Consider the following 26,145-nt stretch of genomic DNA (forward strand, 5'->3'; position numbering starts at 1 on the left):
AGGGCCCAGATACACAAAGAGATCATCAGTATGCTGATACTGAATGAATCACTTGGGAAGAGATGGACCTACTATCACAGGTTAGGGTAGGGGATGAAAGACAAAAAAACACAGGAGACTCAGTGATCAGATCTGGTGATAGATAGCAAGATTTCTGCTTTCCAGCATAGACGGGGAAACAAGGTACAAGAGATTATACCTAAGCAGTACCTAGAAATCTACACTTATTACAGGACTATAGATCCCACCTCCATGGGAAAATTCATTGTTTAACCTCTAGATTTCCACAGAATGGAGAACATCACTCCATTACAGTGCCACTGCCCAACACTCTGCTAAACTTCTCCCACACCACACTGTTAACAGTGCAGATCTGATTTTGAGGACACCTGACTCCAAGCTTCTATGTCCCAGGACAAAGGATGGCATCAGGGACACATGGTTACAAGTAGGAGCAGTTTACTGAAAAAGGAGAAAGGACTACTGAGGATGAGAGTGGGCAAACATGAGGAGCATAGGGGAGAGCAACTAACTGTTCATCAGCTCTGAGCCAGGGGACATATGCCTCTTTATAGGGTAACTATACATTACCTGCCTCTTGCTCATTTGTGTAACATGAGGTTTTCTTACACATATACTCTATCTGTATGGTGACAAAAAAGGAATCCAGTCCTCCTCTGCCAACTGGCTCTGTTCATATATTAATATAGATGCTGCTGTTTCCAGTGTCTATTCTCTTACCACAATACTACATTGGAAATTTGGACATTACATATTTTAGTAGAGTCTGACATTGGTCAGGTCATGTACTGTGCTTAATATGAGAAAATAGAGATGAACAAGTATGATTTTTGTATTTAGGAATCCATAGAAGAATACTAGAAGAAATTTGAGTTCTTAAATAGGTCAAATGTAGAAACCATAGGTGTTGCTTCTTTGCAGAATTATGTATAGTAATATATTTGTTTAAATACTGAAAGTTTAACACATACAAAATTTTGCTATTGCCTTTTACTTCCTATTTTCTTTCATGACCTTACATTGAAGTATTGTTGGCCACTAGAACCTTTGAAGACCTAATTTCTCTGTAAAGTTCTATGTTGTAGAACTTTTCTTTCTCCAGTAATTTCATGGCCTCCTCTCAATTATTATCATAGATGTGATGACCTACATTCAATTTCTTGAAGTTTCTGAATAGTCTAAGGGCCTTAATGAATAGATGAAATGTCAAATATATGCATGTAATCCAAGGAAACAGGTCTGTATGCTGAAGAATCTGAGCTTTAGGTAAAGAAGAAACATCTATAAATGTTTCCTTCTTGTTCTGCAGCTTGTTAGATGTGAATGGAGTCAGAATTCTGAACTTCACAAGAAATATTTATATTGACCATTTGATGATGCCTATAAAAGCTTGGCCTACAAAGTCACAATGAGAATTACAGAATTATAGGCACATACATGTGAATCCACATTCAGTATCATGTCTGCTCATTATTAATGCAGAGGAGCTTTCCAGTGCAAAAGATTGTGAGTGACAGATGAAGACAGTATCAAGATTGGTGTGAATATGTTATGAGGGAGTTTGACATGGAGAAGTTTTGATGACTTTTTCAAAGAGACTTCATTTGAGTGTTCAGCTGTATGTGGAACATCTCTATTAACCTGCTTCCCAACCTCCATGGCTCAGGTAACATGCATTGAAAGGAGTGCAAAGAAAGAGCTGAAGAATTTATGAACTGGACTCAGAAGATTATATTTTCTTGAACAAATAAAACATGAAATACTACTATTCTTCATCTGGAAAAATTATACTAAGACTGAAGAAGTAAACAACTCATAAGTATCAGGGAGTTTCTAAAACTTATAACATTCTTAAAGCCCTTCTCCAAGCTTACATAAGCAATAGTGACTGCTAGGGAGAGATGATTTTCTGGTCTATCCAGATGCCTACAAGATGTGCATTGAGCTCCAGGCAAATACCTTTGGTGATTTGTCACATATCCTAGAGTTTTGGTGATGCAAATGTAAAATGGTTATAAGTTATCTTTGTTCCTGCAATTAATTCCTCAGTGTTGGTTCACAAGTCATCTCAATAAACTTATGGGTTTTTCAAACTGGGCTTAAGTATACCTATTTTTGTACTGTTGTTAATACCCTACTGGGGTGAATATATATTTGTATCTCGCTAGGAAAATTCATACATGTATTGATCTATAGTAATGACTGGATCATAGTGATATGATTATTTGATGAATTTTTACAGTAACTGCCCCAACTTCAGGTGCTAGCTGCCTATTCACACTGAAATGGTTACTTCCCTCTAGAGCAGTGGTTTTCCACCTGGTGTGGTTTTTGACCACTTTGGGTTTTGAATGACCCTTTCATGTTATGGCCTTCTATCAGGCATTCTAGATGATACATATATTATGATTCATAACAGCAATTAAATTATAATTATGAAGTAACAACAAAGGAAATAATTTTATGGTTGTCACCAGAACATGAGAATCCACATTAAAGGGTCGCAATATTAGGAAGGTTAAGAACCACTGCTCATGTTTTCCATATTTTCCCTTGACCTGTAGAGGTTCGGTATCACTTACACTTGCTGACTCTCACAGCGATGAGGTGTCCTTTAATGAGCACAGGCCCAACCTGGTATGATGATGCAAGCTTTTCTCCAAACAACACTAACATTTATCAACAAAACTCAGTGAAATGCCCTAGACATTTGCAATATTAACTAAGTAGCACATAAATGCTCACAACCATTTCACAGATGGAGAAGCAGAAACTCAGGAGAAGTTTTGAAGAAGGATTAAATGTAATAACTATATATTTAACCCTTTCCCTAGACACCAGAGTGATGCTTAACATTGCCAACATGAATTATAGAAGCAGATTTAAAATGGAAATAATGATTCATAATTTTTACTGCTGTCATTATAAAGTGAAACACAACATACTTTAGGTTTTCGTCATTGGACTTTGTTATGCCCCTATAATGATTGCCTTATTTGGAATTTAATTTGCAGACAGATTCCAGTAGTATACATTAAAACCTTTACTGATTACATAAATATCTTGCTAGATTCTATTTTAAACTATTAGAAAATGAAATAAAATATATGCCATACCATAAGATGCATCTAGGCTAGGTACGAGCTCTTATTTTTCACAGTTGTTATTGTATTGTATGGTTTATAAATTCTCTCTCTCTCTTCTCTCTCTCTCTCTCTCTCTCTCTCTCTCTCTCTCTCTCTCTCTCTCTCTGTGTGTGTGTGTGTGTGTGTGTGTGTGTGTGTGTGTGTGTGTTTGTGGTAATTACAGGTATGCATGTGTATGCAGGAGAACAGAAAACAACTTTCAGGATTCAGTTCATTCCTGGAAATCTTTTCTTTTATTCAGGCTTCTCTTTTAAATTTATTTTTAATTTTATTGTTTCTATTTCCAAGATGTAAACTACAACTAATCTAACTCATGAGCTTGCAATTAAATATTCTCCCTGTTTCCAACTTTTCTGTAGGCTTGCTGGTATTACAGAAGTATGTCCCCACCTTTGGCTTTTACATGGATTCAAACTAAAGTCATCTTGGTTACTTGCCAAACATCTTAACCCACTGAACTATCTCATTACTGCCATTATTACTGCTTATTATAAACACCAAAGTAACCAGCAACAAAATATAACTTTTATATTCTCTCACAATTTTCCATGGTTAACCGAGATGTTGTTTGTGTCGTGGATAAACAAACTATTTTTGGGTAATTGCTAAGATACTTATGCTTTATTTAATGGGCTTGATAGATATGCATTATCTAGATTTTTCTTCCTTTGGAAAAAAAATGAGAAAATCAAGACACAGAAGACCATGCACCTGTTCAAAGGTATACACAAGATAATGAGTTGTTTGACATTGAAGACAAGTTTTGCCTCATTAAATAATGGGGTTCTTCAAGGATTTTGTGAATTTTAAAGATCTTTGTGCAGTTTGAAGAAAGCATATACTATAAAAGTCAAATAATGAAAAAAAATAATGTAGGCATTTGCTATTAAGTAAGTTCACATGGACTACTGAAATTTGGGAACGTGAACAGTAAGGATCGGGTTGAGAAAGATGGAGGGAGAGCATGCCAGGAGAAACACCCAGAACTAGGAAACATATGGAGAGATATGTGGAAACTTAGTGCAGTTGGAACTTCTTGGAATCTGTGAGGGAGATCCTAGTGAGGACTTCTAGTAATGACAGATACAGAATCTGATGAGGCTATCTCTTGTAGCCAGGCAAGGTTCCCAATGGCAGGACTGGGCTGTATTTGGTTGAGCTGTTGTTCAAGAGGGTCCTGTGGAGATCTCAAAGCAAATAAGTTTGATGAGAGGACAGAGAGTTATTATTTTGGAACTCACAGTAGGGCCTCATTTGTGAGGAATATATTTGCAAAGCTCACTGAATATGTAAACTGGTGCCTATAGGAGGCCTTCACCCTTATATTCTAATCACTTTTATGTAGAAAGGTACTCTGAAGGATAAAAAACAAAAGCAAAAAAACATCAACACCAACCCAGTCACAAAACTTTTGACCTACAATCTGTCCTGCTTGCAAGATATGCTGAGGCAATCATGGAGTAGAACTTGTGGGAGTAGCCAAAAAATATCTGATTTAAATTGAGGTTCACTCAATGAATGGAAGTCTATGTTCTGCACTGCTTGGAGAGCCATATACTATGGACTATGTAGCCCAGAGACCTAGGGTAATACCAACATGAATGAAATGATTCCTAATGATATTCTGCTATACTCATAGATTCATTTTCCTTAGTCATCATTGCAGAGGCTTCCTCTGGAAGTAGATGCAGATACCTTTATTCAGGCACAGTGCAGAAAGAATTTAAATAAATTGGAGGACCCATCAGGTCCTTCCTTTCAAGCTTGGGTAAATCCCATATAAGAGGGTGGAGAAAGATTGTGAAAGTCAGAGAAGATGGAGGATACCAGGATAAGGTGGTCCACTGAGTCAACCAAGTATAGCTAATATGAGCTGCAACAAAGTTTGTGTTGTCTGAACATATTCCTCTGCATATATGTTGTGGCAATGAGCTTAGTGGATTTGTGTAACCTGAAACAGTGGGAACTATTGTGTGTTTGACTTATTTACCAGCTCTTGGAACTTTTCCCCTCCTGTTTGGTTGCTTCTTCCAGTCTTATTTTGAGGCTTTTGGCTTTGTCTTATTGTATTTTGTTTTGTCATGTTTAGTTGTTGTTTCTTGGAAAACTACTCTTTTCTGAATGGAGACAGAGGGGGAGTATATCCAGGGTAGAGAGGAGGTGAGGACTGGTGAGAAGAGTGGAGGGTGGGGAACCTATGGTCTGCTTGTATTGTATTTAAAAAGAATCTATTTTCTGTGTTTTTATATTGCTTATTTTATTTATTTACATCTCAAATGTTATTCCCCTTCCTGGTTTCCCCTACATAAACTAACCCCCCCCTTGCTTCTACAAGTATGCTTCTCCACCCACCCACCTACTCCTGCCTAACAGCAATAGGCTTGCAAGAATCTATTTTAAATATGTAAGAAAAGAGAAGAAAGAAAAGATGAGAAAAAGAGAAGGAGAGGAGAGGAGAGGAGAGAGGAGAGGAGAGAGAGGAGAGGAGAGGAGAGGAGAGGAGAGAGAGAGAGAGACGAGGAGAAAGAATGCCAAATCAAAGAGGAAAGTAGGTAAGATGGTCCAGCAAGGAAAATGCTTGCTATGCATGCCTAACAGTGGAGTTTAATTTCTGAACCTCACAGAAAAGTAAAAAAAGACAGACTGAACAACACACACACACACACACACACACACACACACAATTTCATAATTATAATATAGAGGCATAGGTTTCTTTTCTTTACAAGTTAATATGGACTTCCCTGACTCCTAGTCTTCTTGTATTTCTTCCTGTACACAAAGTCCAATAAACTCCGCATGATCTGCTAGAAGATTTGCTTGTGGAGATATGGTCCTGTTCTAGTCATCCATATGTGAATCTTGACATTTTCTCTCAGTTCTATTCTATTGATGCTTGCTAGGTTACTACTAGCTCTCTTTTCTTCTAGCTGATTTGCATGATCTCATTGCTCTCAGATAGTCTTTGTTTTTACATGTTTACATGTATTCTTTTTCTTTTTGCTTAGTTTTTGGATGTGCATGTGGTGTGTGTGTGTGTGTGTGTGTGTGTGTGTGTGTGTGTGTGTGTGTGTGTACGAGGGTGCTGAGGGTGCCTGGAATAGAATGGGGGACAAGAGACATGAAGAAGGATGCCAAGACAAGAGTCTGATCAAGGCGATAATTTTATTTTTTCCCAAGGCTGAATTTATACAATAACAGGGGTAACAGAGGGAGGGGGGAAGTGTGAAACATTTACTCAGGCCAAGGGCATAGTATTTGTGTGGTCAGCTGATGTCAACAGAATGTATAAAAAGGTCACAGGTTTGTCATATCTATTAGTCAGCAGGATGTTGGTTTTTCAGAAAGGTTACAGGTCATCACATTGGGCTTCGTAACATCCGATATATTTCTCAGCAAGGTCATAGCTTTATCATATCATTATTCATTCTTACCACTAGATTTGTATTAGTCTTCTGCAGCCGGCTGGGGATTTTCTATGAACCCAGTCATACTTAACTCTAACCATAATATTAACATCAATAATGGAGGGTTTCAAGGACATCGCTCCCAACGTGTGTGTGTGTCTGTGTGTGTGTGTGTGTGTGTGTGTGTGTGTGCTGCATGTTTTATTGCATTTTACAGAAGTGGAGGTAACCTATTTATGTGGAAATAAATGCAGATGAGGACCCAAAGTTGATGTTGAGCACTTTCCCTCATGCTCCCATCTTAATTATTGGGGCAGACTCTCTCACTTGAACCCAAATTTCACTGATAGCTTATCTAGTTTATCATCTCATTTCAGGGATTTTTCTTCTACTTCCTTTGTGCTAGGATTAGAAATGGGATTCTTTATCTGTGTGGGATTTATATGGGTGCCTGTGACCTGAAATAAAGTGCTTGCATCAGTATAACAAGTGTTTTATCCACAGAGAAATCTTTCCATCTCTATGGCTTGCTTCTATTAGTCCCTTTCAGCATATGTGTCTACATCCAAGATGTTCAGCATGGATGGATAGTGACACCTTTGATAAACTTTCTGGTTCTAAACTCTATGGTGGAGAGTGTAGCCATGATTCTGCACCCAACAGAAGCAGATTAGCTCTTTGTGCTGGACAGATCACAAGAGTGGTTCCCCATTCTTTCCAAAGTGAGATTCAATGTCAGAAGTATATCACACCAGGAGAAATATTTATGAAGGCCAAGGGTATTTTCAGTAGAGAGATTCCATTAAGAAAGAATACACAGGGTCAGATCTTGGAACTGTGAAGATCAGTTAGGTCTAGCCTCATCCACAACTAACTGCAGTATTCTATGGCAGTGATGCAGGTCAGAAATACAGGATCTAAGACCTCATTGCAGAAAACCTGGGCATATATAAGAAAAAAAATCTGTTGGCTCATTTTCAAAATAAAAATACTTTGAGTCACTTTAAGTCTAGATGCAGATGGACAGAAAACAATGAGAGCCCCTAAACTAGCAAACCCTACCTACATTCTGTTAACTTGACAATGACATTGGCTATCCAAATTGGAAGCTTAAAGTAGAAAGTTACTAACAGCCAAGGTTGTCTAGCAGTCTACACCCTGACAATCTATAAAAAAACTACATTGTAAAACATCAAGATGAGCAGTATTGTTGTGAAAAAATGACCATAAATGAAAAGGGGAAAGAAGACCTAGATAATGTGTAAGATTGCTAATTCCTTAGCCAATAGAAAGAGAGGGGAGGAAGGAAGAAAGAGAAGGTCTTGTGTCCTGTTTCAAATAAGTACTCTCTGTTCTCAGTGTTCCTGTCATTTTGAGTTGACAATCAGTTTTGCAAAATAATAAGATAAATGGTTCTGCTTTCTCTACACTGAGTCCCCAGTGCTTTTATGAAGAGAGGGTCAACATTTCTCATAGAATGAACCAGCAGCTGATATGTTAAAGACATGATATGTTAAGAAATCCTCTAGGAGACTTTGATGTTTGTTGAATTCCGAGGACCATTTGAGTTCCTTTTCTCTTTTTCTGTTATGTGCATACTCTGGAGAGTTCATTACTATATCCACAATTCCAGTGACCTGAAAAACAGCTATTAGGTACATACTATAGTGAATAATGTTTTTTTAGTATGTTATTATTGCAAACTCTATTCAATGCAATCTTTCGGCTTGGTTTCAGTAATGACACATTGGCAGATTTTTTTTCCAGACAGTGGTGGATAGGCTAATCAATGTCCTGAGAATCCCACAGCAAGGGTTAGTAGTATATCTCCCCAGGCTGACCGTCCAGGTGAAATCGAATCCTGCCTAGCCATCTTACTTCTCTGAACAGCTCCAGAATGGCAATGAGGCCTGAGTTCCTACTGGCTCCATAATTGGAGACCTAGCTGTCAAACTTACTTTCTAAAGAAGAGAGAGATTTTGTGGCAAGTTCTGGCATGTTTGATGGGTTGTGGAAACCTGTCAACAAATCAGCTAAGAAACAGATTTTCTTTCTAAAATGGTCTAAACTTGAATTCCCAGGTGGGCTGAAGCACAAGATCTAGGAGGAATTTGTGTCTCAGAATCAGAAAACTGAACGTCAATGCTGACAGAAAAAACTACTCAACCACCCTGAGAAAATCAGTCCTACTTGAACTTTTTAGCTACTCAGAGTCAAAGAAATTTTCAATTCAAATACATTTTGAAGCTTTTCTCAAGATACATTACATGAAAATAAATACATTCAGATCATGTTCTTGCACTGGAGACCCGAGGGGATTGGCTTGTAATCCATAAAACACAAAAGTTTCCACAATAACCTTGACTATTCACCAATCTCCCACCAGTCATGTGACTTTTCCAGACTTTGTCAGCAGCTCTGATTACGTCAAATGAACCCTCAGTACAAAGAAAGTTTCCTAAGTAAACTGTCAAAGGTTAAGGATAGTTCTCTTACCGAAATTTCAGGGATTTCTTTGTTGAACAGGTAAAAGAAATGGTAAAAGTTCAAGACAACTTAAAAGGAAAAGTTAAAAGAAAGAAAAGACAAAACTTTGAATTTCAATCTACATGTGCTTTAAGGCTCTAATTGCCAGATATTCATCTGTCTACCCATTCATACATTAACTTATCTATCTATCTTTCCTTTCATCTTCCCTCTCTACCTACTTTGCTCCCTCTCCCCTTTGGTTTTCATCCCTTTCTTATTTCTTCCTTTCTTTTTTCTTTTCTTTTCATTTTGTTCCTTTTCAGAAACAAAGTCTCCAGTGGACCAGGTTGACCTCATACTTGCTGTGTAAAGAAGTTATCTTTTGAACTTCTGATACTATTATTTCTAGCTCTTGAGTACAGGTATTCCAGATGTGTATCAGCAAGCCTGGCTTAGAACATCTGGGGGCTGAACACTGGGACTCACCTTGTTAGGAAGGACAAGATAGTTTCTTTTATGAGTGTTTTCTGCATGATTTTATTCATACATCTGGGAATACACTTCACATAAGTATTCACATAAGTATTGTTCTCTCTCCTTCTCTCTCTCTCTCTCTCTCTCTCTCGTGTGTGTGTGTGTGTGTGTGTGTGTGTGTGTGTGTGTGTGTGTGTGTGTGTGTGTGTGTGATATGTGATGTGTATGGTCATGAGTGTATATATAAGAATATTTGGATGACAAGGGACAACCTGAAATGTTGTTTTGCCAAAACCATCTATCTACTCTATCAAATAGGCTGGCATGCCTTAGGTACCTTCTTGTCTCTGTCCCCCATACACTGTGTCATCACACCCAACTTATCTTAGTTCAGTTTTTAATCTCACCTAGGTTCTAGGTACACAACATGGTTCCTTGCTCTTGCATTGCAAGCTCATTATCAGTTAAACTATCTTCTCAGTTCTATGTTGGAAATATTCTGAACTCATTTTGGTCTTTTAACTCTCATGTAATAAAACAAAGATTATAGATCAAGCTATCTTGGGGATCATACACAACATTGTGGATATAAACGAATTACCATGATTAAAAGGCATGTGATAATGAGCAGTGTTGATATGCTTCCTACAATTCATTATTCCAAAGGGGTCTGGTGGGAGTAAAACAATAAGATATAAATAACTAGAAAAATAGATGGTATCTTGTTGACTTCAGATGAAAAGAACAATATGGCTAATCATGAAAGGTAGTCAGAACATTAGGCATGGATAAAGGTTGCATTAAGAGAGCAACATTTCAAAAGTATTTTTCATAAGTCACCAGAAGAAAAGGGGTATTTGTAGCCAAGGGTGACAGTAGGAAAGCATCCATTGTGAAACAGCATCATATAGTTTTTAGCTGTGTTTCTGGTTTACTCCATTCTCGGTGGTCTTCTCAGATGGAATATGCAGATGCTCCAGAAAGGGACCTAACTTGACATTTAAACAGGAGTCTGAAGGTTGGAGCAGGAAACTGCTAGTTTTCCCTTTTGTGACAGTAGGTACGGCTATCTATAGAAGCATTTGCCATGGTCCTGAGGAGATGGTGGTCTCAGTACAGTCCTTGCTCCAAAAGTCTGGGGACCTGAGTTCAACTCTCCCATTCCCACTTAAAACCCAAGTTCAGTGCTAGAGATAACTCAATGAATAAGAGAATTTGCTTCACAAGCAAAATGTTCTAAGTCTCCAGAAACTACATTAAAAAATAATGAGGGAGGGTAGTCATCTGCATGTCTGCTATTACAGTGCTGTGCAGGTGAGAGGTAGGAGGATCATGAAGGATTATTGGAATCTAGCCTATTGCCATGCTCAGAAAAAGACCTTTTCTCAGGAGAACAAGACAGTGATGGAACAAGATGCTTGATGTTTTTCTCTGTCTTCCATACTCATAAACGAACATGTACTCCCACACACATCTACCACATAGATATACTATGTAATACTATAACACACACACACACACACACACACACACACACACACACACACACACACACACAGAGCCACACAAATGAAAAGCTAGGCGAAGACTGTGTAGCTCTTATTCTTATAGCTGTAGATGTGAAGGAAGAAGTATCCAGTATCTGAGTACTTGTTGTCTAGATACCGAGTGAATTCAGTGGATGTCAGATTCAGCAAGAGACCTATGTCAATAAAGTGGGGCTAGAAAGATGACTCAGTAGTTAAGAGCATGGACTGCTCTTCCAGATATCCTGAGTTCAATTCCCAGCAACGACATGGTGGCCCACCACCATCTGTAAAAGGGATCCAATGCCCTCTTCTGGTGTGTCTGAAGATAGCTACAGTGTATTTATAATAAATAAATAAATGAAGAAAGAAATAAATACATCTTTAAAAGAAAGAAATAAAATTAAAATGTCTAACTCTGGGCTCTACATGCATACCTACATATACTCATAAACACACACACAAATATATATGTATATATATGTATGTATATAACACACACACATATATATAAACACACACACTCTCACACACACACACACACTCACACACACACACACACACACACACACACACACATACACACACACACACATATACACACACACATATATATATATATATCACACACACACACACACAAAACCATTTCCATGATTTGATTTGGTTACATCCTTTTGTCTTCTCCATGACTCTTCCTGGCTGCTTGGTGGTATAGCCAGAGGGTGAATACGTAAATCATCAAACTGACTACGTTCACAAGTACTGAAGGTAAAACAAGCTTTCAGTCAAGGTTCTGGTCTCTGTTTAGAAACCAGCTGAAGAGAACCTAGTCCAGCTATGAGGACAGATTCCACTTTAAATCCCATGATTAGCATAAAGCAAGAAGAGCTTCAGAGCCATGCGAGTAGCCTATCCACGAGGCACTAATTCATCAGAACAGACTGGCTACCATAGATAATCCTCCCCTTCCTGTGTGTTTTACCTACATGGTCTTAATTCCTTCAGACTTCACAGTTACAGACAGTATTTGTCTTTCTTTCCTTCTTTCTTTCTTTCTTCCTTCCTTTCTTTTTTCTTTCTTTCTTTCTTTCTTTTTTAGATACGTGTGTGTGTGTGTGTGTGTGTGTGTGTGAATGTATGTATGCTTGCGTATGTGTATATTTGTTAGTGTGTCTCTGTATATTTTGGTGCATGAAAAGGCACATGTGTGCACAGTGTATGTAGAGTATGTAGTGTATGAGGGTAGAGGATATATCCTTGGATATTGTTCCTCAAGTTCTATCTACCTTGGGATTTGGAAACAAAGTAATCTCACTAAATCAAAAGGACGGTGAGTAGATAGGCTTACTAGTAGTCACCCGGGGTCTTCCTGACTCTGCTTCCTCATCCATGGTATTACATGTATGGACAAACATGCTCATGGGGCCTGGGGATGAAACACAGACTCTCTTGTTTTCAAGTTAATTCTTACTGATTGTGCTTTTTCCCTAGTCATGGACATTGCTTTGACAGCTTCCTGCAGCTTCTGACATTCTGTATTTCTATAGGGCTAGGGTTGACAGCAGCAAAAACAATGGGCTAACATGTATCCATGGTTGAGAAGAATTCAGATTCTCAATCAATTAGAAACATCATAAAGAGGTCAAGAGTTAAGACAAAAGTACATAGCATTTCTGTTTATTATACTTCTGGTACCTGTAGATATGCACATTTATCTCCTCAGTTATTTTAGTCATGTCTTAGAGTTAAGCCCCTAATTTGGTCTAATATTAAGACACCTCTCATCACCTGAGTGAAACAATCACAATGGTCTGGTAAGAATGTTCATCTCTGGCTACTAAGTGACAGATTTACAAGGTGAAATCTAGAGCTCCAAGTCTGAGATCTGACATTGTCATTCTGTCCTCCCCAACTCCAAGGCTCACTTGACTGTGCACAAGGCCGCCTATTATTCCCATGATAAGACCATACTGATATTAGCAACCCAAAGATGAAATTTAAAGCTTTGTGACTACTGCTGCTGTGACTAATGACTCTGGATGGTAAGAACAATAGCAAAGAAAGCAGAGATGAAGATAAAGGATTTGTTTGGGGAAAGAGGACATGACTTTGGCTCAGAAGGTGATGAATTTTGGATGATAGCACTTGGCAGTAATTACCCAAATAGGAGTTGGGTCTTGTGTAGAAGGAAGAACCTGGGGTATAAAAAGAGGGTTATAATTCTTAATGAGTCTGGGAAGCCTGGCAGATCATTATGCATTATCAAAATTTATAATGCTTTTAAAATTAATTAGCTTCCCATACATAAAGAAATTCAAATAGAAGCCCCAGAGAAAATTTAATGTAGATTAAAGTCTCCAGATGGCTTGAAGAAAGGAAACAAAATACTTTAGGACTGGGAGTGTAAAAACCCAATCATATTTCTCTAAAGTACCAACAAGATGTGAACCTGAATAAAAAGGAAAAAAGAATGGGGGACATGTGACCTAAACATCAGAGGAACGAGGAACGGAGATTATTTGAGGGAAAATCACATGACACACACAACCTCAAGGAATTATAGTCTTAAAGCAAGCACAATTATTATTTCCATTTTTATAGAGAATTTAAGATTACCCAAGGTTATTGGAGGAGTTATTCGTAAAGGCAGATTGCTATCCTTGGTGTGTTAAGCCCAGTCGGCAGTCGACGTGTTGCATTTGGCCATACATGACTTTAGAAAGCTTTTACGGAGACTGTGAAGATTCCCTAATCTAGTTCAATTGGTAAAATTTTTGCTACACAAGTGTGTGGACCTAAATTCAATTCTAAAATATTCTTTAAAATGACAAGTATAGTGGTATATTCCTCTAATCCTAATGCAGAGGAGACAGAGGCAGGGGCATTTCTGGGAATTCATGGACATACATCTTAGAATTTGCAGGTTGTGCCTAATTCCCCAACATTACTATGTGGGAGAGTGCATGTGTACCAGGGGACACCATTGGGAATTGGATCTCGCCTTCTGCTTTCTGGGTCCATGGGATCCATCCAACACTGGTTTTCAGGCTTAAATGGCAGGAGTTTTCATCAACTCCATCATCTTACTGGCCCTTCTTAAAGATTCTAAAGATCCTAAAGATCACAGTTACTTGAAAAAAAAAAAAAAAAAAAGACAGTGCAAATTAAGAAAAAAAGGACTAAAAAATAATAATAGTTACATAAGAAATGGAATTTGGGACAATGGGTTTAAGTCTAGAACTTTATCCCAAATATTAATAGTTAGGATTGGGGTTATGGTTAGGGTTACTCACTTGTGCTAGAGTAGATATTTTTATGTTGATTTTTTTTTTTTTTTTTTTTTTTTTTTTTCGAGCTGGGGACCGAACCCAGGGCCTTGCGCCATAGGTGTGCCCACCGCTGAGCTAAATCCCCAACCCTTGTTGATTTCTTTTTGAGATAGATGCTTTGGCCCATTCTGGCTTGTAATTGGCTATGTAGTTGAAGTTGGCTTGAACATGTGATGATTCTGCTGACACCTCCTGAGTAAATGCTAGGATTACGGGCAGGCACACTAAGTCAATTTTATGTGGTAGCTTCACTGAATCTTGGTTTTGTGGATGCTCAGTAGGCATTCTTCTAGCAGAGCTATACTCTGTGCTCTAAGGACCAATTTAGAAACTGATGGAAAGCAGTTATTCTTATGCAAAATTAAGTATAAAGGTATGGTGAGTGATATAGGAGTGGAGATGTGTGTAGGAGCTGTTGTTCCTAGCAACAATTCAACTTTGTCCCTGGAGCCCCTTAAATATAGATTTGAAACAGTAAGACAGTAATTTTGACTTTGGGAATGAAAAACTAACCTGGGTATCAGAAGATTGATTATGATCTTTTTCTTTCAAGGAAATGTTTTATGCCACATGATTGAATATAAGATAAAAATGTAAGGCCACAAGGGAAGATGAGAGCAAACTTTGTTCAGACTGTACTAGTTTCAGCTGCTTATGGATTTATTATCACTATTCCTTAAAGGTTCAAGTACTTTTGAGTGAACTTGCCCTTACCTGTGCAGAGTACTGGGGAATCTAAGAACAAGTTTCTTGGCTGAATGAAGCTTATAAATTGATTAGAGATACAGATAAGTTTTAATGAAATTTGTCCATACAATATTAAACAGTCATTTCAAACAGATGGTAGATGATAAGGAATAAATGATAGATAATTAATTACATAAAATGTGATAAATTATAGAAAAATGGTTGACAGAAAGTTAAGCAGACAATGATATCTTTATCTGCTGCTATTTGCTCTTTTACTTAGAAACAATCACCTCTGTTAGCAACATTCTTTCGTAAGAACTTCAGCCTCAGTAAGGATTCTCCAGTCAAGTTCTGCTAAATATTTTGTGTGCCCAGTCTGTTGATGTTTTGCTATGTATATATGTATTTATCTAACACAGTCTATCTGTCCATCTGGTATTTATTCCTTCACTTTAGCCTGATGAATACTCAGTAAGTGTACTGACTGGTTTTGTGTGTCAACTTGACAGAAGTTAGATTTATTTCAGAGAAAGGAAACGCCTCCATGATATTCAGCTTTAAGGCATTTTCTCAAATAGTGATCAAGGGTAGGAGAACCCACTGTGTGTGGTGCCATCCCTGGGCTGCTAGTCTTGGGTTCTACAAGAAAGCAATGTAAACAAGCTGTGGGAAGCAAGCCAGTAAGTAACATCCCCCCATGCCCTCTGCATCAGCTCCTGATTACTGCTCTACTTGAGTTCTGGTCCTGAATTCCTTTGGTGATGGAAAATAATGTGGAAGTAAAAGCTGAGTAAACCCTTCCTTCCCCAACTTGCTTTGTGTTCATGATGTTTTGTGCAGGAACAGAAACCCTCACTAAGACAAATGGGAAAGGCTCATGGCTAACACAATAAGCTTACTCATTCTAACCAAAAATTTTGGTGATAGTAGCTCATTTTCTGAACAGGACAGAAAAACTTGTAAGGAATCATGAATGAACATAAACTTCTCAACTTCTTGTATTTACCTCCCTTAGGTGGGATTACAGGCATGAGCCTCCATGCTAGGTTGAGGGTGCTGTGCTGGGAATCAAACTCATATCTGTGCAAGCAGTCTACCGAGGTATATCCTAAATTTATATCAATATACAGTGCCAGAAATTGAGATTTATGGGAAACAAAAGTAATTCCCTTAAGATACTGAAATGACTTTATTAAAAATATTAAAATAGTGAATATTATTAATTTTATAATAATCTGATGGGCTAAGCTGATACAATGAGACTGGCCCAAAACATGTGTATACCCTTTAAAAATTAAACAGTTTGAAAAACAGGCACTTAGTAATGAATATGCATTGTTTCTTGGTCTTTAACTTACCTGCATGTGCATGGAAATGGAGAGGAAGAAAGGTATCAACTTAGCATCAACAATTATAGGTATGGGTATGATTTGTGACACAATATAGTAAACTAAGTCATACCAAGGAATCATACATTAATAGCATGTATAAGGAGTAGGGCCGGTGGTTTTATGGAGAATTTGGAGAGTACACCTTTCAAAATGATACACGTCAACTGAGAATCACATCAACATACAATGAAAATAGATGTTATTTGTCCAGTGACTTACATAGTGGTCTATTGAGCCACAGTACAGGAAAGAAAATCAAAACAGAGTGAGGATGAGATAGGTGGAGATGGAAGGAAACAGGGGAGGGTGAATGAAGAGGGAAGGCAGGGGAAGAGGAGGGGGGAAGGGAGTTATAGCAGCAATGTTTGCTAGGAATTTCAGTTGTGGAGTCTTAATTATGTTCCTGAATCAGGCAAGTTTTCTGTCCTGTCCAGAGAATGAGCTACTATCACCAAACTTTTGGTTAGAATAAGTAAGTGTATTAAGTCTACAGCAGGAGAAATGAAAGAACAAATAGCAAATGGACAGATACCCTGTAGTTAGACAAATACATATACACATAGCAAAACATCACCAGATTAGGCACAAAAAATACTTGTAGAAATTGACTGGGGAGTCCTTACTGAGGCTGAAGTTCTTAAGAAGGAGTGGTGCTAGCAGAGCTGACTATTTCTAAGCAAAACAACAAATAACAACAAATGAAGATAACATCATGTGTCTATCTTTCTGTCATCCCTCCCAAACTATTGTCTTTTTTACTTAGAAATCAGCTGGTTACAGGGCTGGAGAGATAGTGCAGTGGTAAAGTGCACTGGTGGTTTCCCCAGAGGACAAGAGCTTAATTTTCAGTACCCACACTGTTCACTGTTGCTCATAAGTTATCCAATGCCCTGCTCTGGCTTCCTTGGGTGTGGCATTTACATGGTGTATACATACAAAGAGATAGAACATCTATACACATAGAATTAAAATTAAAAATGAAATGTAAATAAGCAAAATCAACTGATTACAGACCAAACCTAGAAACATCTCAGTGACAATTTGATAAGCATATGGTAGTGTACTTTAGAACTACAACTCTGTCAAATTGAGCCTTCCAGCTAGCCATCAGATGTCCAAAGACTCTGGTGAGTACCTATGCAAAGATAGGTGGACAGAAACAGTAACTAAAGGAAGATTTTAGAAAAAGCATTGTGTAGAATAGAGAACATTAAAAGTGGAGGGAGATACTAAATAGGGTCAAAAGGTCTTTGGTTAGGTTTGTTGATGACATAAAGGGCAGGGTTTTGTGTTAATGGCAATAGTGCAAGGGTAAAATTAGATTGTAGAATGCTGTGCTATTATGGGTGTCAACTAATTATGGTCACTAATTATGGGTGTCAACTTCACATGGATAAGAGGAGAGGCCTTCATGAATTCTGCCTATGAGCATGTTCATGTGGCATTTTTATGAAAGTGGTATCCTCCCACTATGGACAATGCTGTCTTTGGGCAGTTGGATCTGGGCTATCTAAGAAAGACAGGTAAATATTAGGCATGGAGTAAATCAGAAAGAGTAAGTCCTCCAAAGATTCTGCTTCAGTCTCTGCTTCCATGTTCCTACCTTGAACTACTGCTTTGGCTAGCCTCAAAGATAAAAACCTTCAAACGGAATAAACTTTTGCTTCCTTAAGTTGATTTGGTCAAGGTTTCAGCATATCAACAGAGGGGCAAACTAAAACAGACTGGAGCCAGAATCCATGGGGATTTTCTTGAGTTTTTATTTAGGGACACATATGTATAGGATCATGGGAAGCAAATGCCAGCTACAGATAAAAAATTCAGAAACTCATTCTGTCTTGGATAGTTCCCAAGATGCTAATACCCATTGCTGGCCAATCTTTCTGAAGGAATTCCATCCCCTTATATAACTCAGGAAATATAGGGGTGTCTGCAATGGAGCAGGCCGGCTTGGGTTGCCTCTATGTCAGAAGTATCTTGGACTGAAACAGAGCTGCTCTTCAGCAAATCTGTGGGTATATTTCTACTTAAAAATATGCATTTTTCTAAGAAGAAGATGGCATAGATTATGAAATTTTTTCTTCACTGGATAAAGCTAAACTGCTACTCAATGATCCCTTTTAATCTAATGATACCTTACAGGCTCAGGAGATAGCTCTGTGGGTAAAGTATTTGCTTGGAAAACACAAGGTCATTAATTTGCTCCCCAGATCATCTGTGAGATGGCTAGGGGTGATGGTAAGTACATATTAGCAGAACACTGTGTAGGGAGAGATAAGCAGATCCCTGGGTTCACTGGCCAGAAAACTGGTACATTTGTCAAGCCACAGGTCAACAATAGGCCTTGTCTCACAAAAGCAAGATGGCCAGTACCTATGGAGGAATAGGTAAAGTTGACCTGTGGCCTCTACACACATGCCTATATATGTACTGCCAATTCTTCAAAGATATGTGTACCAAGATACACCAACATATTTACACATAAAATAACAGCTATCATATAACTGACACTATGATCCTTTGGGCTTGGCATACAGGATAAGTGAACAAAAATGCATAAAAAATAATGAGAAATATCACTCTGTGGAAAAACTAAAGTATGGACACATTTGAAAGACTAATACAAATCTCTGTACCAGGGCTAGCAAATGACTCCTTGGTGGGTAAATATGTTTGCTGCCAAGCTTTCTGACCTGAGCCCAATTCTCAGGCTCCATATGATTGAATGAGAAAGCAGACTCCTCAAAAGTTGTTCTCCAATACAAATAGACACACACACTCACATGCACACACTATAATATAATTGAAATTATTAAACGTAAAGAGGTGGCTTTATAAGTAATATACATAAGCTTTTTCAGTGATTTTTCCATCATGAATGTTTCTTAACAAGTCATTAAGCAAACAGGAATAAACAGGAATTACAGAAGCCTCCCAGAAGTGAAAAAATGGACCTCACTGAGGAGTGAAGTACCAGGGACATTAAAGACCTTAGACTTTCACGTGGCAAAGTACCTACTTGGACAGGCTGTTGATGCTTCCCCCATAGATCATATTCCTTCTAAAGGACGTATTCATGATAGAGATAGTTCTCTATCCAGCAAATCCTCTCCCTTTAGACTTCATTTCTCTGCCAGAGTCACCTTAGCCAAGAGTTTATGAAAGGAGCTATCAACACTTCATAGTTTTGTGTTTTTGTGTCCAGAAATCTTAATTTAGTGCATATGAAATCAGAGAAGCAAAGGCATTCTTATGGAGTATTTCAAATGCTTCTGAGGTAAGTATTATTTTGCCCTGGTTTGATGAACAGCACTAGGCACATGTGAGTTTCTTCCATGACCCAACACCGAAAATCACTGAACTTCTGTGATAAATTTAATTACCAACATGAAAGCATGAAATCACCTGTGAGGGGAGCTTCGGTAAGTGATTCTCTAGATTAGGTTGGCTTGTGGATATGCCTAAGGGAGAATATCCTTAAATAGTGTGAAGGCGTGCTCACTCTGTTGCCCCTGAGAATGGTATCCTGGATTGACAGATGTGATGAAACAAGTTGAGCACTAGCATGTGGCATATATTCATCATTCTCTACTCTTAAGTGCAGATGAATGGCTAGCCTCCTCAATTTGTTCCTACCTTGATTGCCTGGAAATGATGGATCATAACTGAGATTGGAAGATGAAATAATTAAAATCTTTCTCCCTTAAAAATGGCTTCCCAGGTATTTTATTTAGTAATTGGAAACAGATAAGATGACTGTTTTTAAACATTGTGTTGACTAAGTGAATTAACTCATTAGGCAACAAAGTGTATTTTTATAAAATCAACAAATGAATGTCACTGATTAGAAAAAGAAAATCTATTCATAATGACACACCTTTCATGGTGAGCTTTATTCCTGCAAGAGAGAATTCAAATACCAACTTCTATGAATGACTCCTTCTTTAAGAATAATATTTCTTCACCTATGGGTTATGACCCTTTTGGGGCCCAAATGATCCTTTGACAGAGGTCACATATCAGATATCCTGCATATCAGATATTTACATTATAATGCATAATATAGCAGAATTACAGTTATAAAATAGAAACAAAAACAATCGTATGGTTAGAGATCACCACAGCATGAGGGACAATATTAAAAGAATGCAGCGTTAGTAGGGTTGAGAACCACTGTTTTGGAAATAGCTTCAGTTCTACAGCCTCTTTTTGTTAAAGATCAATGCTTCCTTCAAATTCATTCTTAGCAACTCTTAAGTTCACACAAGGATACTATGACTGTAGAAGAAGAAAAATTCATGAATTACTCCTGGATGAAAAATATTTTTTTTCAAGAATGTGAAGAAGGACATACTCTTGTCATGGTTCTTGAGTAGAGAAAGAATTTCACAATATCTCACAGGACTTCCAAGGAGAAGCTGAACATAGCTATTTCTGATTGCAAGTGGTATATAGTTATTCAAGTGCCAAAAGGCTTTCAGCTTTGAACTTTTTGTTGAAACTTTATTGCCTATTGTCTCATCCTTATCGAGTGCCCTATAGAGCATAAGAATGTTTTTACTTCTCTGCCGAGGCACACACCCATGCATATGTATGTATGCAATTTCCAGACCAAGTGAAAAATCTGGGTCAAATGATGGACCATGTTCTTCAGAATCTATGGAGGTTTCTGTCTAGCTGCATTGTTGCACCCATATACATGTATATGTACCCAAACACACACACACATTTTAATTCTCAACATGAATAATCTGGTATTCCACAGACATGCTGTGTGAATAGGTACATGTGAGTACTTACTATAGGAGCATCCATAGGCCTCCACTCTCATGCCAATCTTTCCATTTGGATTCCACTCCAGGGGGACAAAACGAACAAATCGCGCTCTTATGGAGTGCAGCAGTCTGTGGTGAACCACACTGTCGGCATTCATATTTCCTACAAATGTCTGGAAAGAGAAGGAAATTCAGTGAGTTTTATAGTACCAAGCCATGTTGACAGAAGTATACATGCTTCTCCACTCAGGCTTTCAGGAAATGTCAACAGTAACAACAAAATAAGACAAGATAAAATAAAACAGAAATCCCAGTTGCTCTGACATAATTCTAATGTGGTGACAGACCTGTCGTAGGCCTTCCAATTTTACTTAAGTACCATATCCAATTCTTTAGGATGTTTCTCTCCCCACCATAGTACCTAGCTAAACTTCATGAATAAAGATTCACAGTATGACATATAAAGTTCTAAAAGTTAATAATAGCATGATACATGCAGATATCATTGTACAGACTGAACATCTTTTATACAAACACACACACACACACATACACACACACAAACACACATGTGCAGAGAATAATGGGAAACTAGAGAATATATGATTTCTGCACTCTATGTATGTGCCCAGTCACACTTACTCATGAAGATTGTGCACATATATCAAACATACATATATGCTTAATAAGTACACACACACAAACACATATACACACACACACAAACACATACACACACACACACACACACACACAGAGGGGAAAGGAGAAGATTGGTTCCTTTGCATTATGTTTCACATCTTTGATTTACATGGTTGATTATTTTAGAATTACTATTATTCTGCAGAGAAGATCTAAACCTAAGCTTTTAAAAATATCAGGATTAAATATCCACAACAAAATTCAATATTTAAACCTTTTTATAGTGTTAGTGGGCTTATGTTCTACAATTGTTTCAATTAAGCTTGCCTAGATTGTTGTCTATATCCCAATGACAGGCTATCAACTATTACTCACAAGTGTGGTTCATTAAGTCATGATTGTCCTCCTTAGCTTCAGTAATATATATATATATATATATATATATATATATATATATATATATATATATATATATATAGTCTTTCTGATCATATGCAGTGGCAGCAAATAGTAATGGTAAAAGTGAACATGAACAAAAAAGATTTTGTGACAAAAGGAGGAACACACACATATATACACACACGCATGCACACACACACACACACACACACAGAGAGAGAAGAGAGAGAGACAGAGTTTGACAGAGACAAACTGAAAAACAGACATATACAGAGAAACAGAGAAATATGGAGTCTAGAGACAAAGACATGGACAGGGATAAACAGACACAAAAATTCCAAAAGGATATATTTGTGAAAATACCATTGTGTGAATGTAAATTCTCTATTCTAAAATAGAGACATATTGACTTCTTAAGGTGATTGAAAACCAACTTTTTTAAAATGCTATATAAAGGCCTCTGAAGTGGAAATTTTGGATTTTTGGAGACCTAGTTGTGACATGTGATGTTTTTCTGGAGGGTGTCGTATAAGAGGATATTTTTGTTGAAGCAAAGAGACATGGTGTTTTCCTGTAAGCTGCCTGGAAAAAAATCATGTGGTGCTTTGCTAGAGCAGACACTTGAGAGAAACCATGATGTTCGGAAAGGATATAAATATAACAGACAATGGGGAGCACTGTGTGGTGTCAGTTCACTTTGTTACTCTTTGCCGGTCTTCCTCTCTCATGATGGTGTAGAGAGAAATGCACCAAAAAAAAAGGTGTTTGCAAGTAGCTCACACAACCACTGCTGATTCTTGTGAGCTAAGCTTCTGCTATCTTGACAATAAAGATTGAAATTGTCCCAAAGAACTACTTCTAAACAGGTTCATAACCTTCATTGCCCTATTAACCTTACCTTTCAAGTGCATCTTGTGAGTAATAAGTTAAAGGGAAATTAAAACATTTAAAAACCCTATTACAGCAGGTTTCAAAAAATATATGGCTATAAGCAGTTATTCCAAGCAGGCAAACTAAAGGGAAGCAAATATTCAAATTCAGAGTGATTCATAAAGGCATTTCCTCCCTTTTGATATGAAACATCAAAGGCATGGGGTAATTAGCATTCAGAACACAGAGGTAAAGCTGAAATAAATGAATCCATCCCAGCTCCAAGTCCCCAACTCTTCTTCTGGGGTGCAATATAAAATGGATTTCCATCAGGCTCTCAAATAACGGAAATGAAGAAATTATATGCAAGCAATTGGCCTGCTATTGATGACTGACGAGGATTATAAAACATTGCATTTTAGGACTGAAAAGGGAAAATGAAAAACACAGAATTCTCCTTTGAGTTCTAGCTTTTTGTTAGTGATGAATGTCTGGCTAGTTATTTTACCATCAGAGAAAAGTCCTAATTGATTCAGAGGACTGTCACTAATTTTGGCTGTGTGTCTACTCCTCATTTGATGTCCATGAATTACTTAGTTGTAGCTCTGTGTTTAGTGAAAGGAGATAGTTGATCATAGTTTACTCTTTGTTGTGTATCACATTTGTCGGAGTTAGAGGGAATCAAAGCATTTTTTCTGGCAGAAAGCCCTTTAAGCAGGAAGTTTAAAAATTCAAAATAGCTTCAAGAAGTCAGTGAATCTGACAAGATTCATTAGGCTACTCCCAGCCAGAGTAAACAATAACAGCTGAGAGTCACTCTGAGTAGAGCACAAAAGAGCTGCAAAGAAAACTTTCTGACCAGCTGCTGGGGTCGGGGGTGGGGTGGGGTGGCGGTGCAGGAAGTAGCATAACTGCCTGAAAGAGGTTTAGACAAACTAAAGAATGTAGAAAGGACAGTGTCCAAACTGGTGAACTATCTGTAGGCCAAGTAGAGTGCTCCAGGTTGCCCACCTTTCACCCATGAGCTGTCACCCATGCTGGGGTAGGCCTTGATGCTGCTGCTGTCTTTGAGTCATTTCTGCTCTTGTAAGTAACCTTTTACACTTAATCCTGAAAGTAACACTAAAAAAACTCACTGGTGCACCAAGTTGGACGTTGGTGATATCCATACTTTGGTCTATTGTTGGTTCTCTGAAAGGACTCTAGCCAGCCAGAACATCGCAAACACAGCCCTGGTGGGCCATGTCATTCTCTCCCATTCGCCCTGCCTTGCTAAAAACCTTCCTAAATTACATTCCTAAATCTAGCCCACAAGCTCTATTCCCGTATTGGCCTATTTCTCTTCATAGATTGACTACCAAGGTCCAGTTCTCAAAGAATTGAAGTACATCCATCTAAAGCCACTTTGACTCACCTAGTTAACATACACCATTAAAATTCAACACCTCAGCCTAACATGAGGTTTCCCCTTTACCTTTATAAATTGTCATGTTTTTATGGGCAAAGTTGTCTCCTACCTATCTACAGGCTACCCTTTCTCCCCTGGGACAGTCTTTTCCCCTCTCATTCTCTTCCACTTCTTTTTCATACTTTTGTGCATTCTCCTCTCTGTTTCTTATTTACTGCCCTTTGATGCCCTAGGACAAATAAATGTCTTTTGTGTTGAGAACTAGGTCTCGGAGGTCCTGGGCTGATAGTGATCATTTTATTCCTTATCTGGATGAGTAGACATGTGTTGCACCTTCCTGGAAAAGTTTTGTCATATAAAGCCGTCCCAATGGCATTCTGCCTCTTTTGTCTGGTTTTGGCCTCCATAGTAAGAAACAAAGAATGAGTTTCAGGAAATAATACATCTTATTCACCTTGACTGACACTGCTATACATTAATATGATTCAACTTAGAGATGGTGTAAAAGTGTTACTGATTTAGTGGAATCTGTAGATTCAGTGATGATGGGCAGTGTAGTCCTGGTATGTTGAACACTATGAATACGTTAACACTAATCCCAGACACAAAGAAAAAGTACTGGACCATTTTTTTGTTGAGGTAGGTGTGTAAAGTTGAGTTCATTTATAATGTATAGTGGATTTATCAAAATATAAATTTATGAAGCTATCATGGTTTTCTGATTGTGACCACAGATTGGAATGAATTAATGATACCTATGCTGAATGATAAGGGAAGAATAATGCACTCATGCTCATCCTTTACCCCTAGGAAGCACCATACCTTTCTGACAATTTAGATAGCGTAACTGTACCACAACGACACTGTGCTGACTCCAGTGTTTATCTCCTTAAAAATCTCTCCAGGGAATCTGGTGTTTTCTCAAAATTACTGATGTCTGGCCCAGCCTTTGACATTCAGGCTATTGCAAAGTAAAAGTCCACCTGGACAGCTTGCTTCTCTTCTTCAGTTTTGGGACCTTAGCTGACTGTTACTCATCACATTCCTAGCCTTTTCAGAAAATGAAATCTAAGTGGAAGTTTCAACATTGTCCACTTTGTAGCTAATTTACGTGTATGAAAGTTAGTTTGCATGCAAATCTTATTAAATATAATGTCTCAGATACACCAACCAGAACTGTATCTTCACTTAACACCAGTCCATTTATATTCCCAGTGACAAGATGTTACAAGCCTTTTGGAAAATACATATTACCTTATACAGATTGTGGGTAATGTGCTCATTAACTCCTGCATTTACTAGGGGTACAGTTAGAAGAACAACACTAAGACCCAGACAACAACATCAAAAGCAACAAATTTTCCCTGGACATATAGAATTGCATAATCATGACACATCTAGATCCCTTCCTAAAGTCTACATCACAGTGATACTAGTTCTAGGGACTGGGAGGTGGTTTAACCAAGAAAGTGATCAACATACAAACTTGAAAATCTGAATTCAATTTCTCAAACACATGCAAAATGTCAAGCACATAAGAGCATAGGTATAATCAGAGCACTAGGGAGATGTTGAAAGGATCCCTGAACCTTATT

The 26,145-nt window shown here is 37.9% G+C and overlaps 1 protein-coding gene across 1 annotated transcript in view; it reads right to left on the reverse strand.

Annotated features, from left to right (window-relative positions):
• Positions 1-26,145, reverse strand: part of LOC116911635 (contactin-associated protein like 5-1) — a 910,869-nt gene that overhangs the window by 521,346 nt on the left and 363,378 nt on the right. Inside the window, exon 4 of the mRNA XM_032915594.1 lies at positions 21,257-21,404. Coding sequence (XP_032771485.1) covers positions 21,257-21,404 — 148 coding nt within the window. The remainder of the gene's footprint in view (positions 1-21,256; positions 21,405-26,145) is intronic.

This window comes from Rattus rattus, chromosome 10 (assembly GCF_011064425.1).
Source record: "Rattus rattus isolate New Zealand chromosome 10, Rrattus_CSIRO_v1, whole genome shotgun sequence".
Classification (NCBI taxonomy): domain Eukaryota; kingdom Metazoa; phylum Chordata; class Mammalia; order Rodentia; family Muridae; genus Rattus; species Rattus rattus.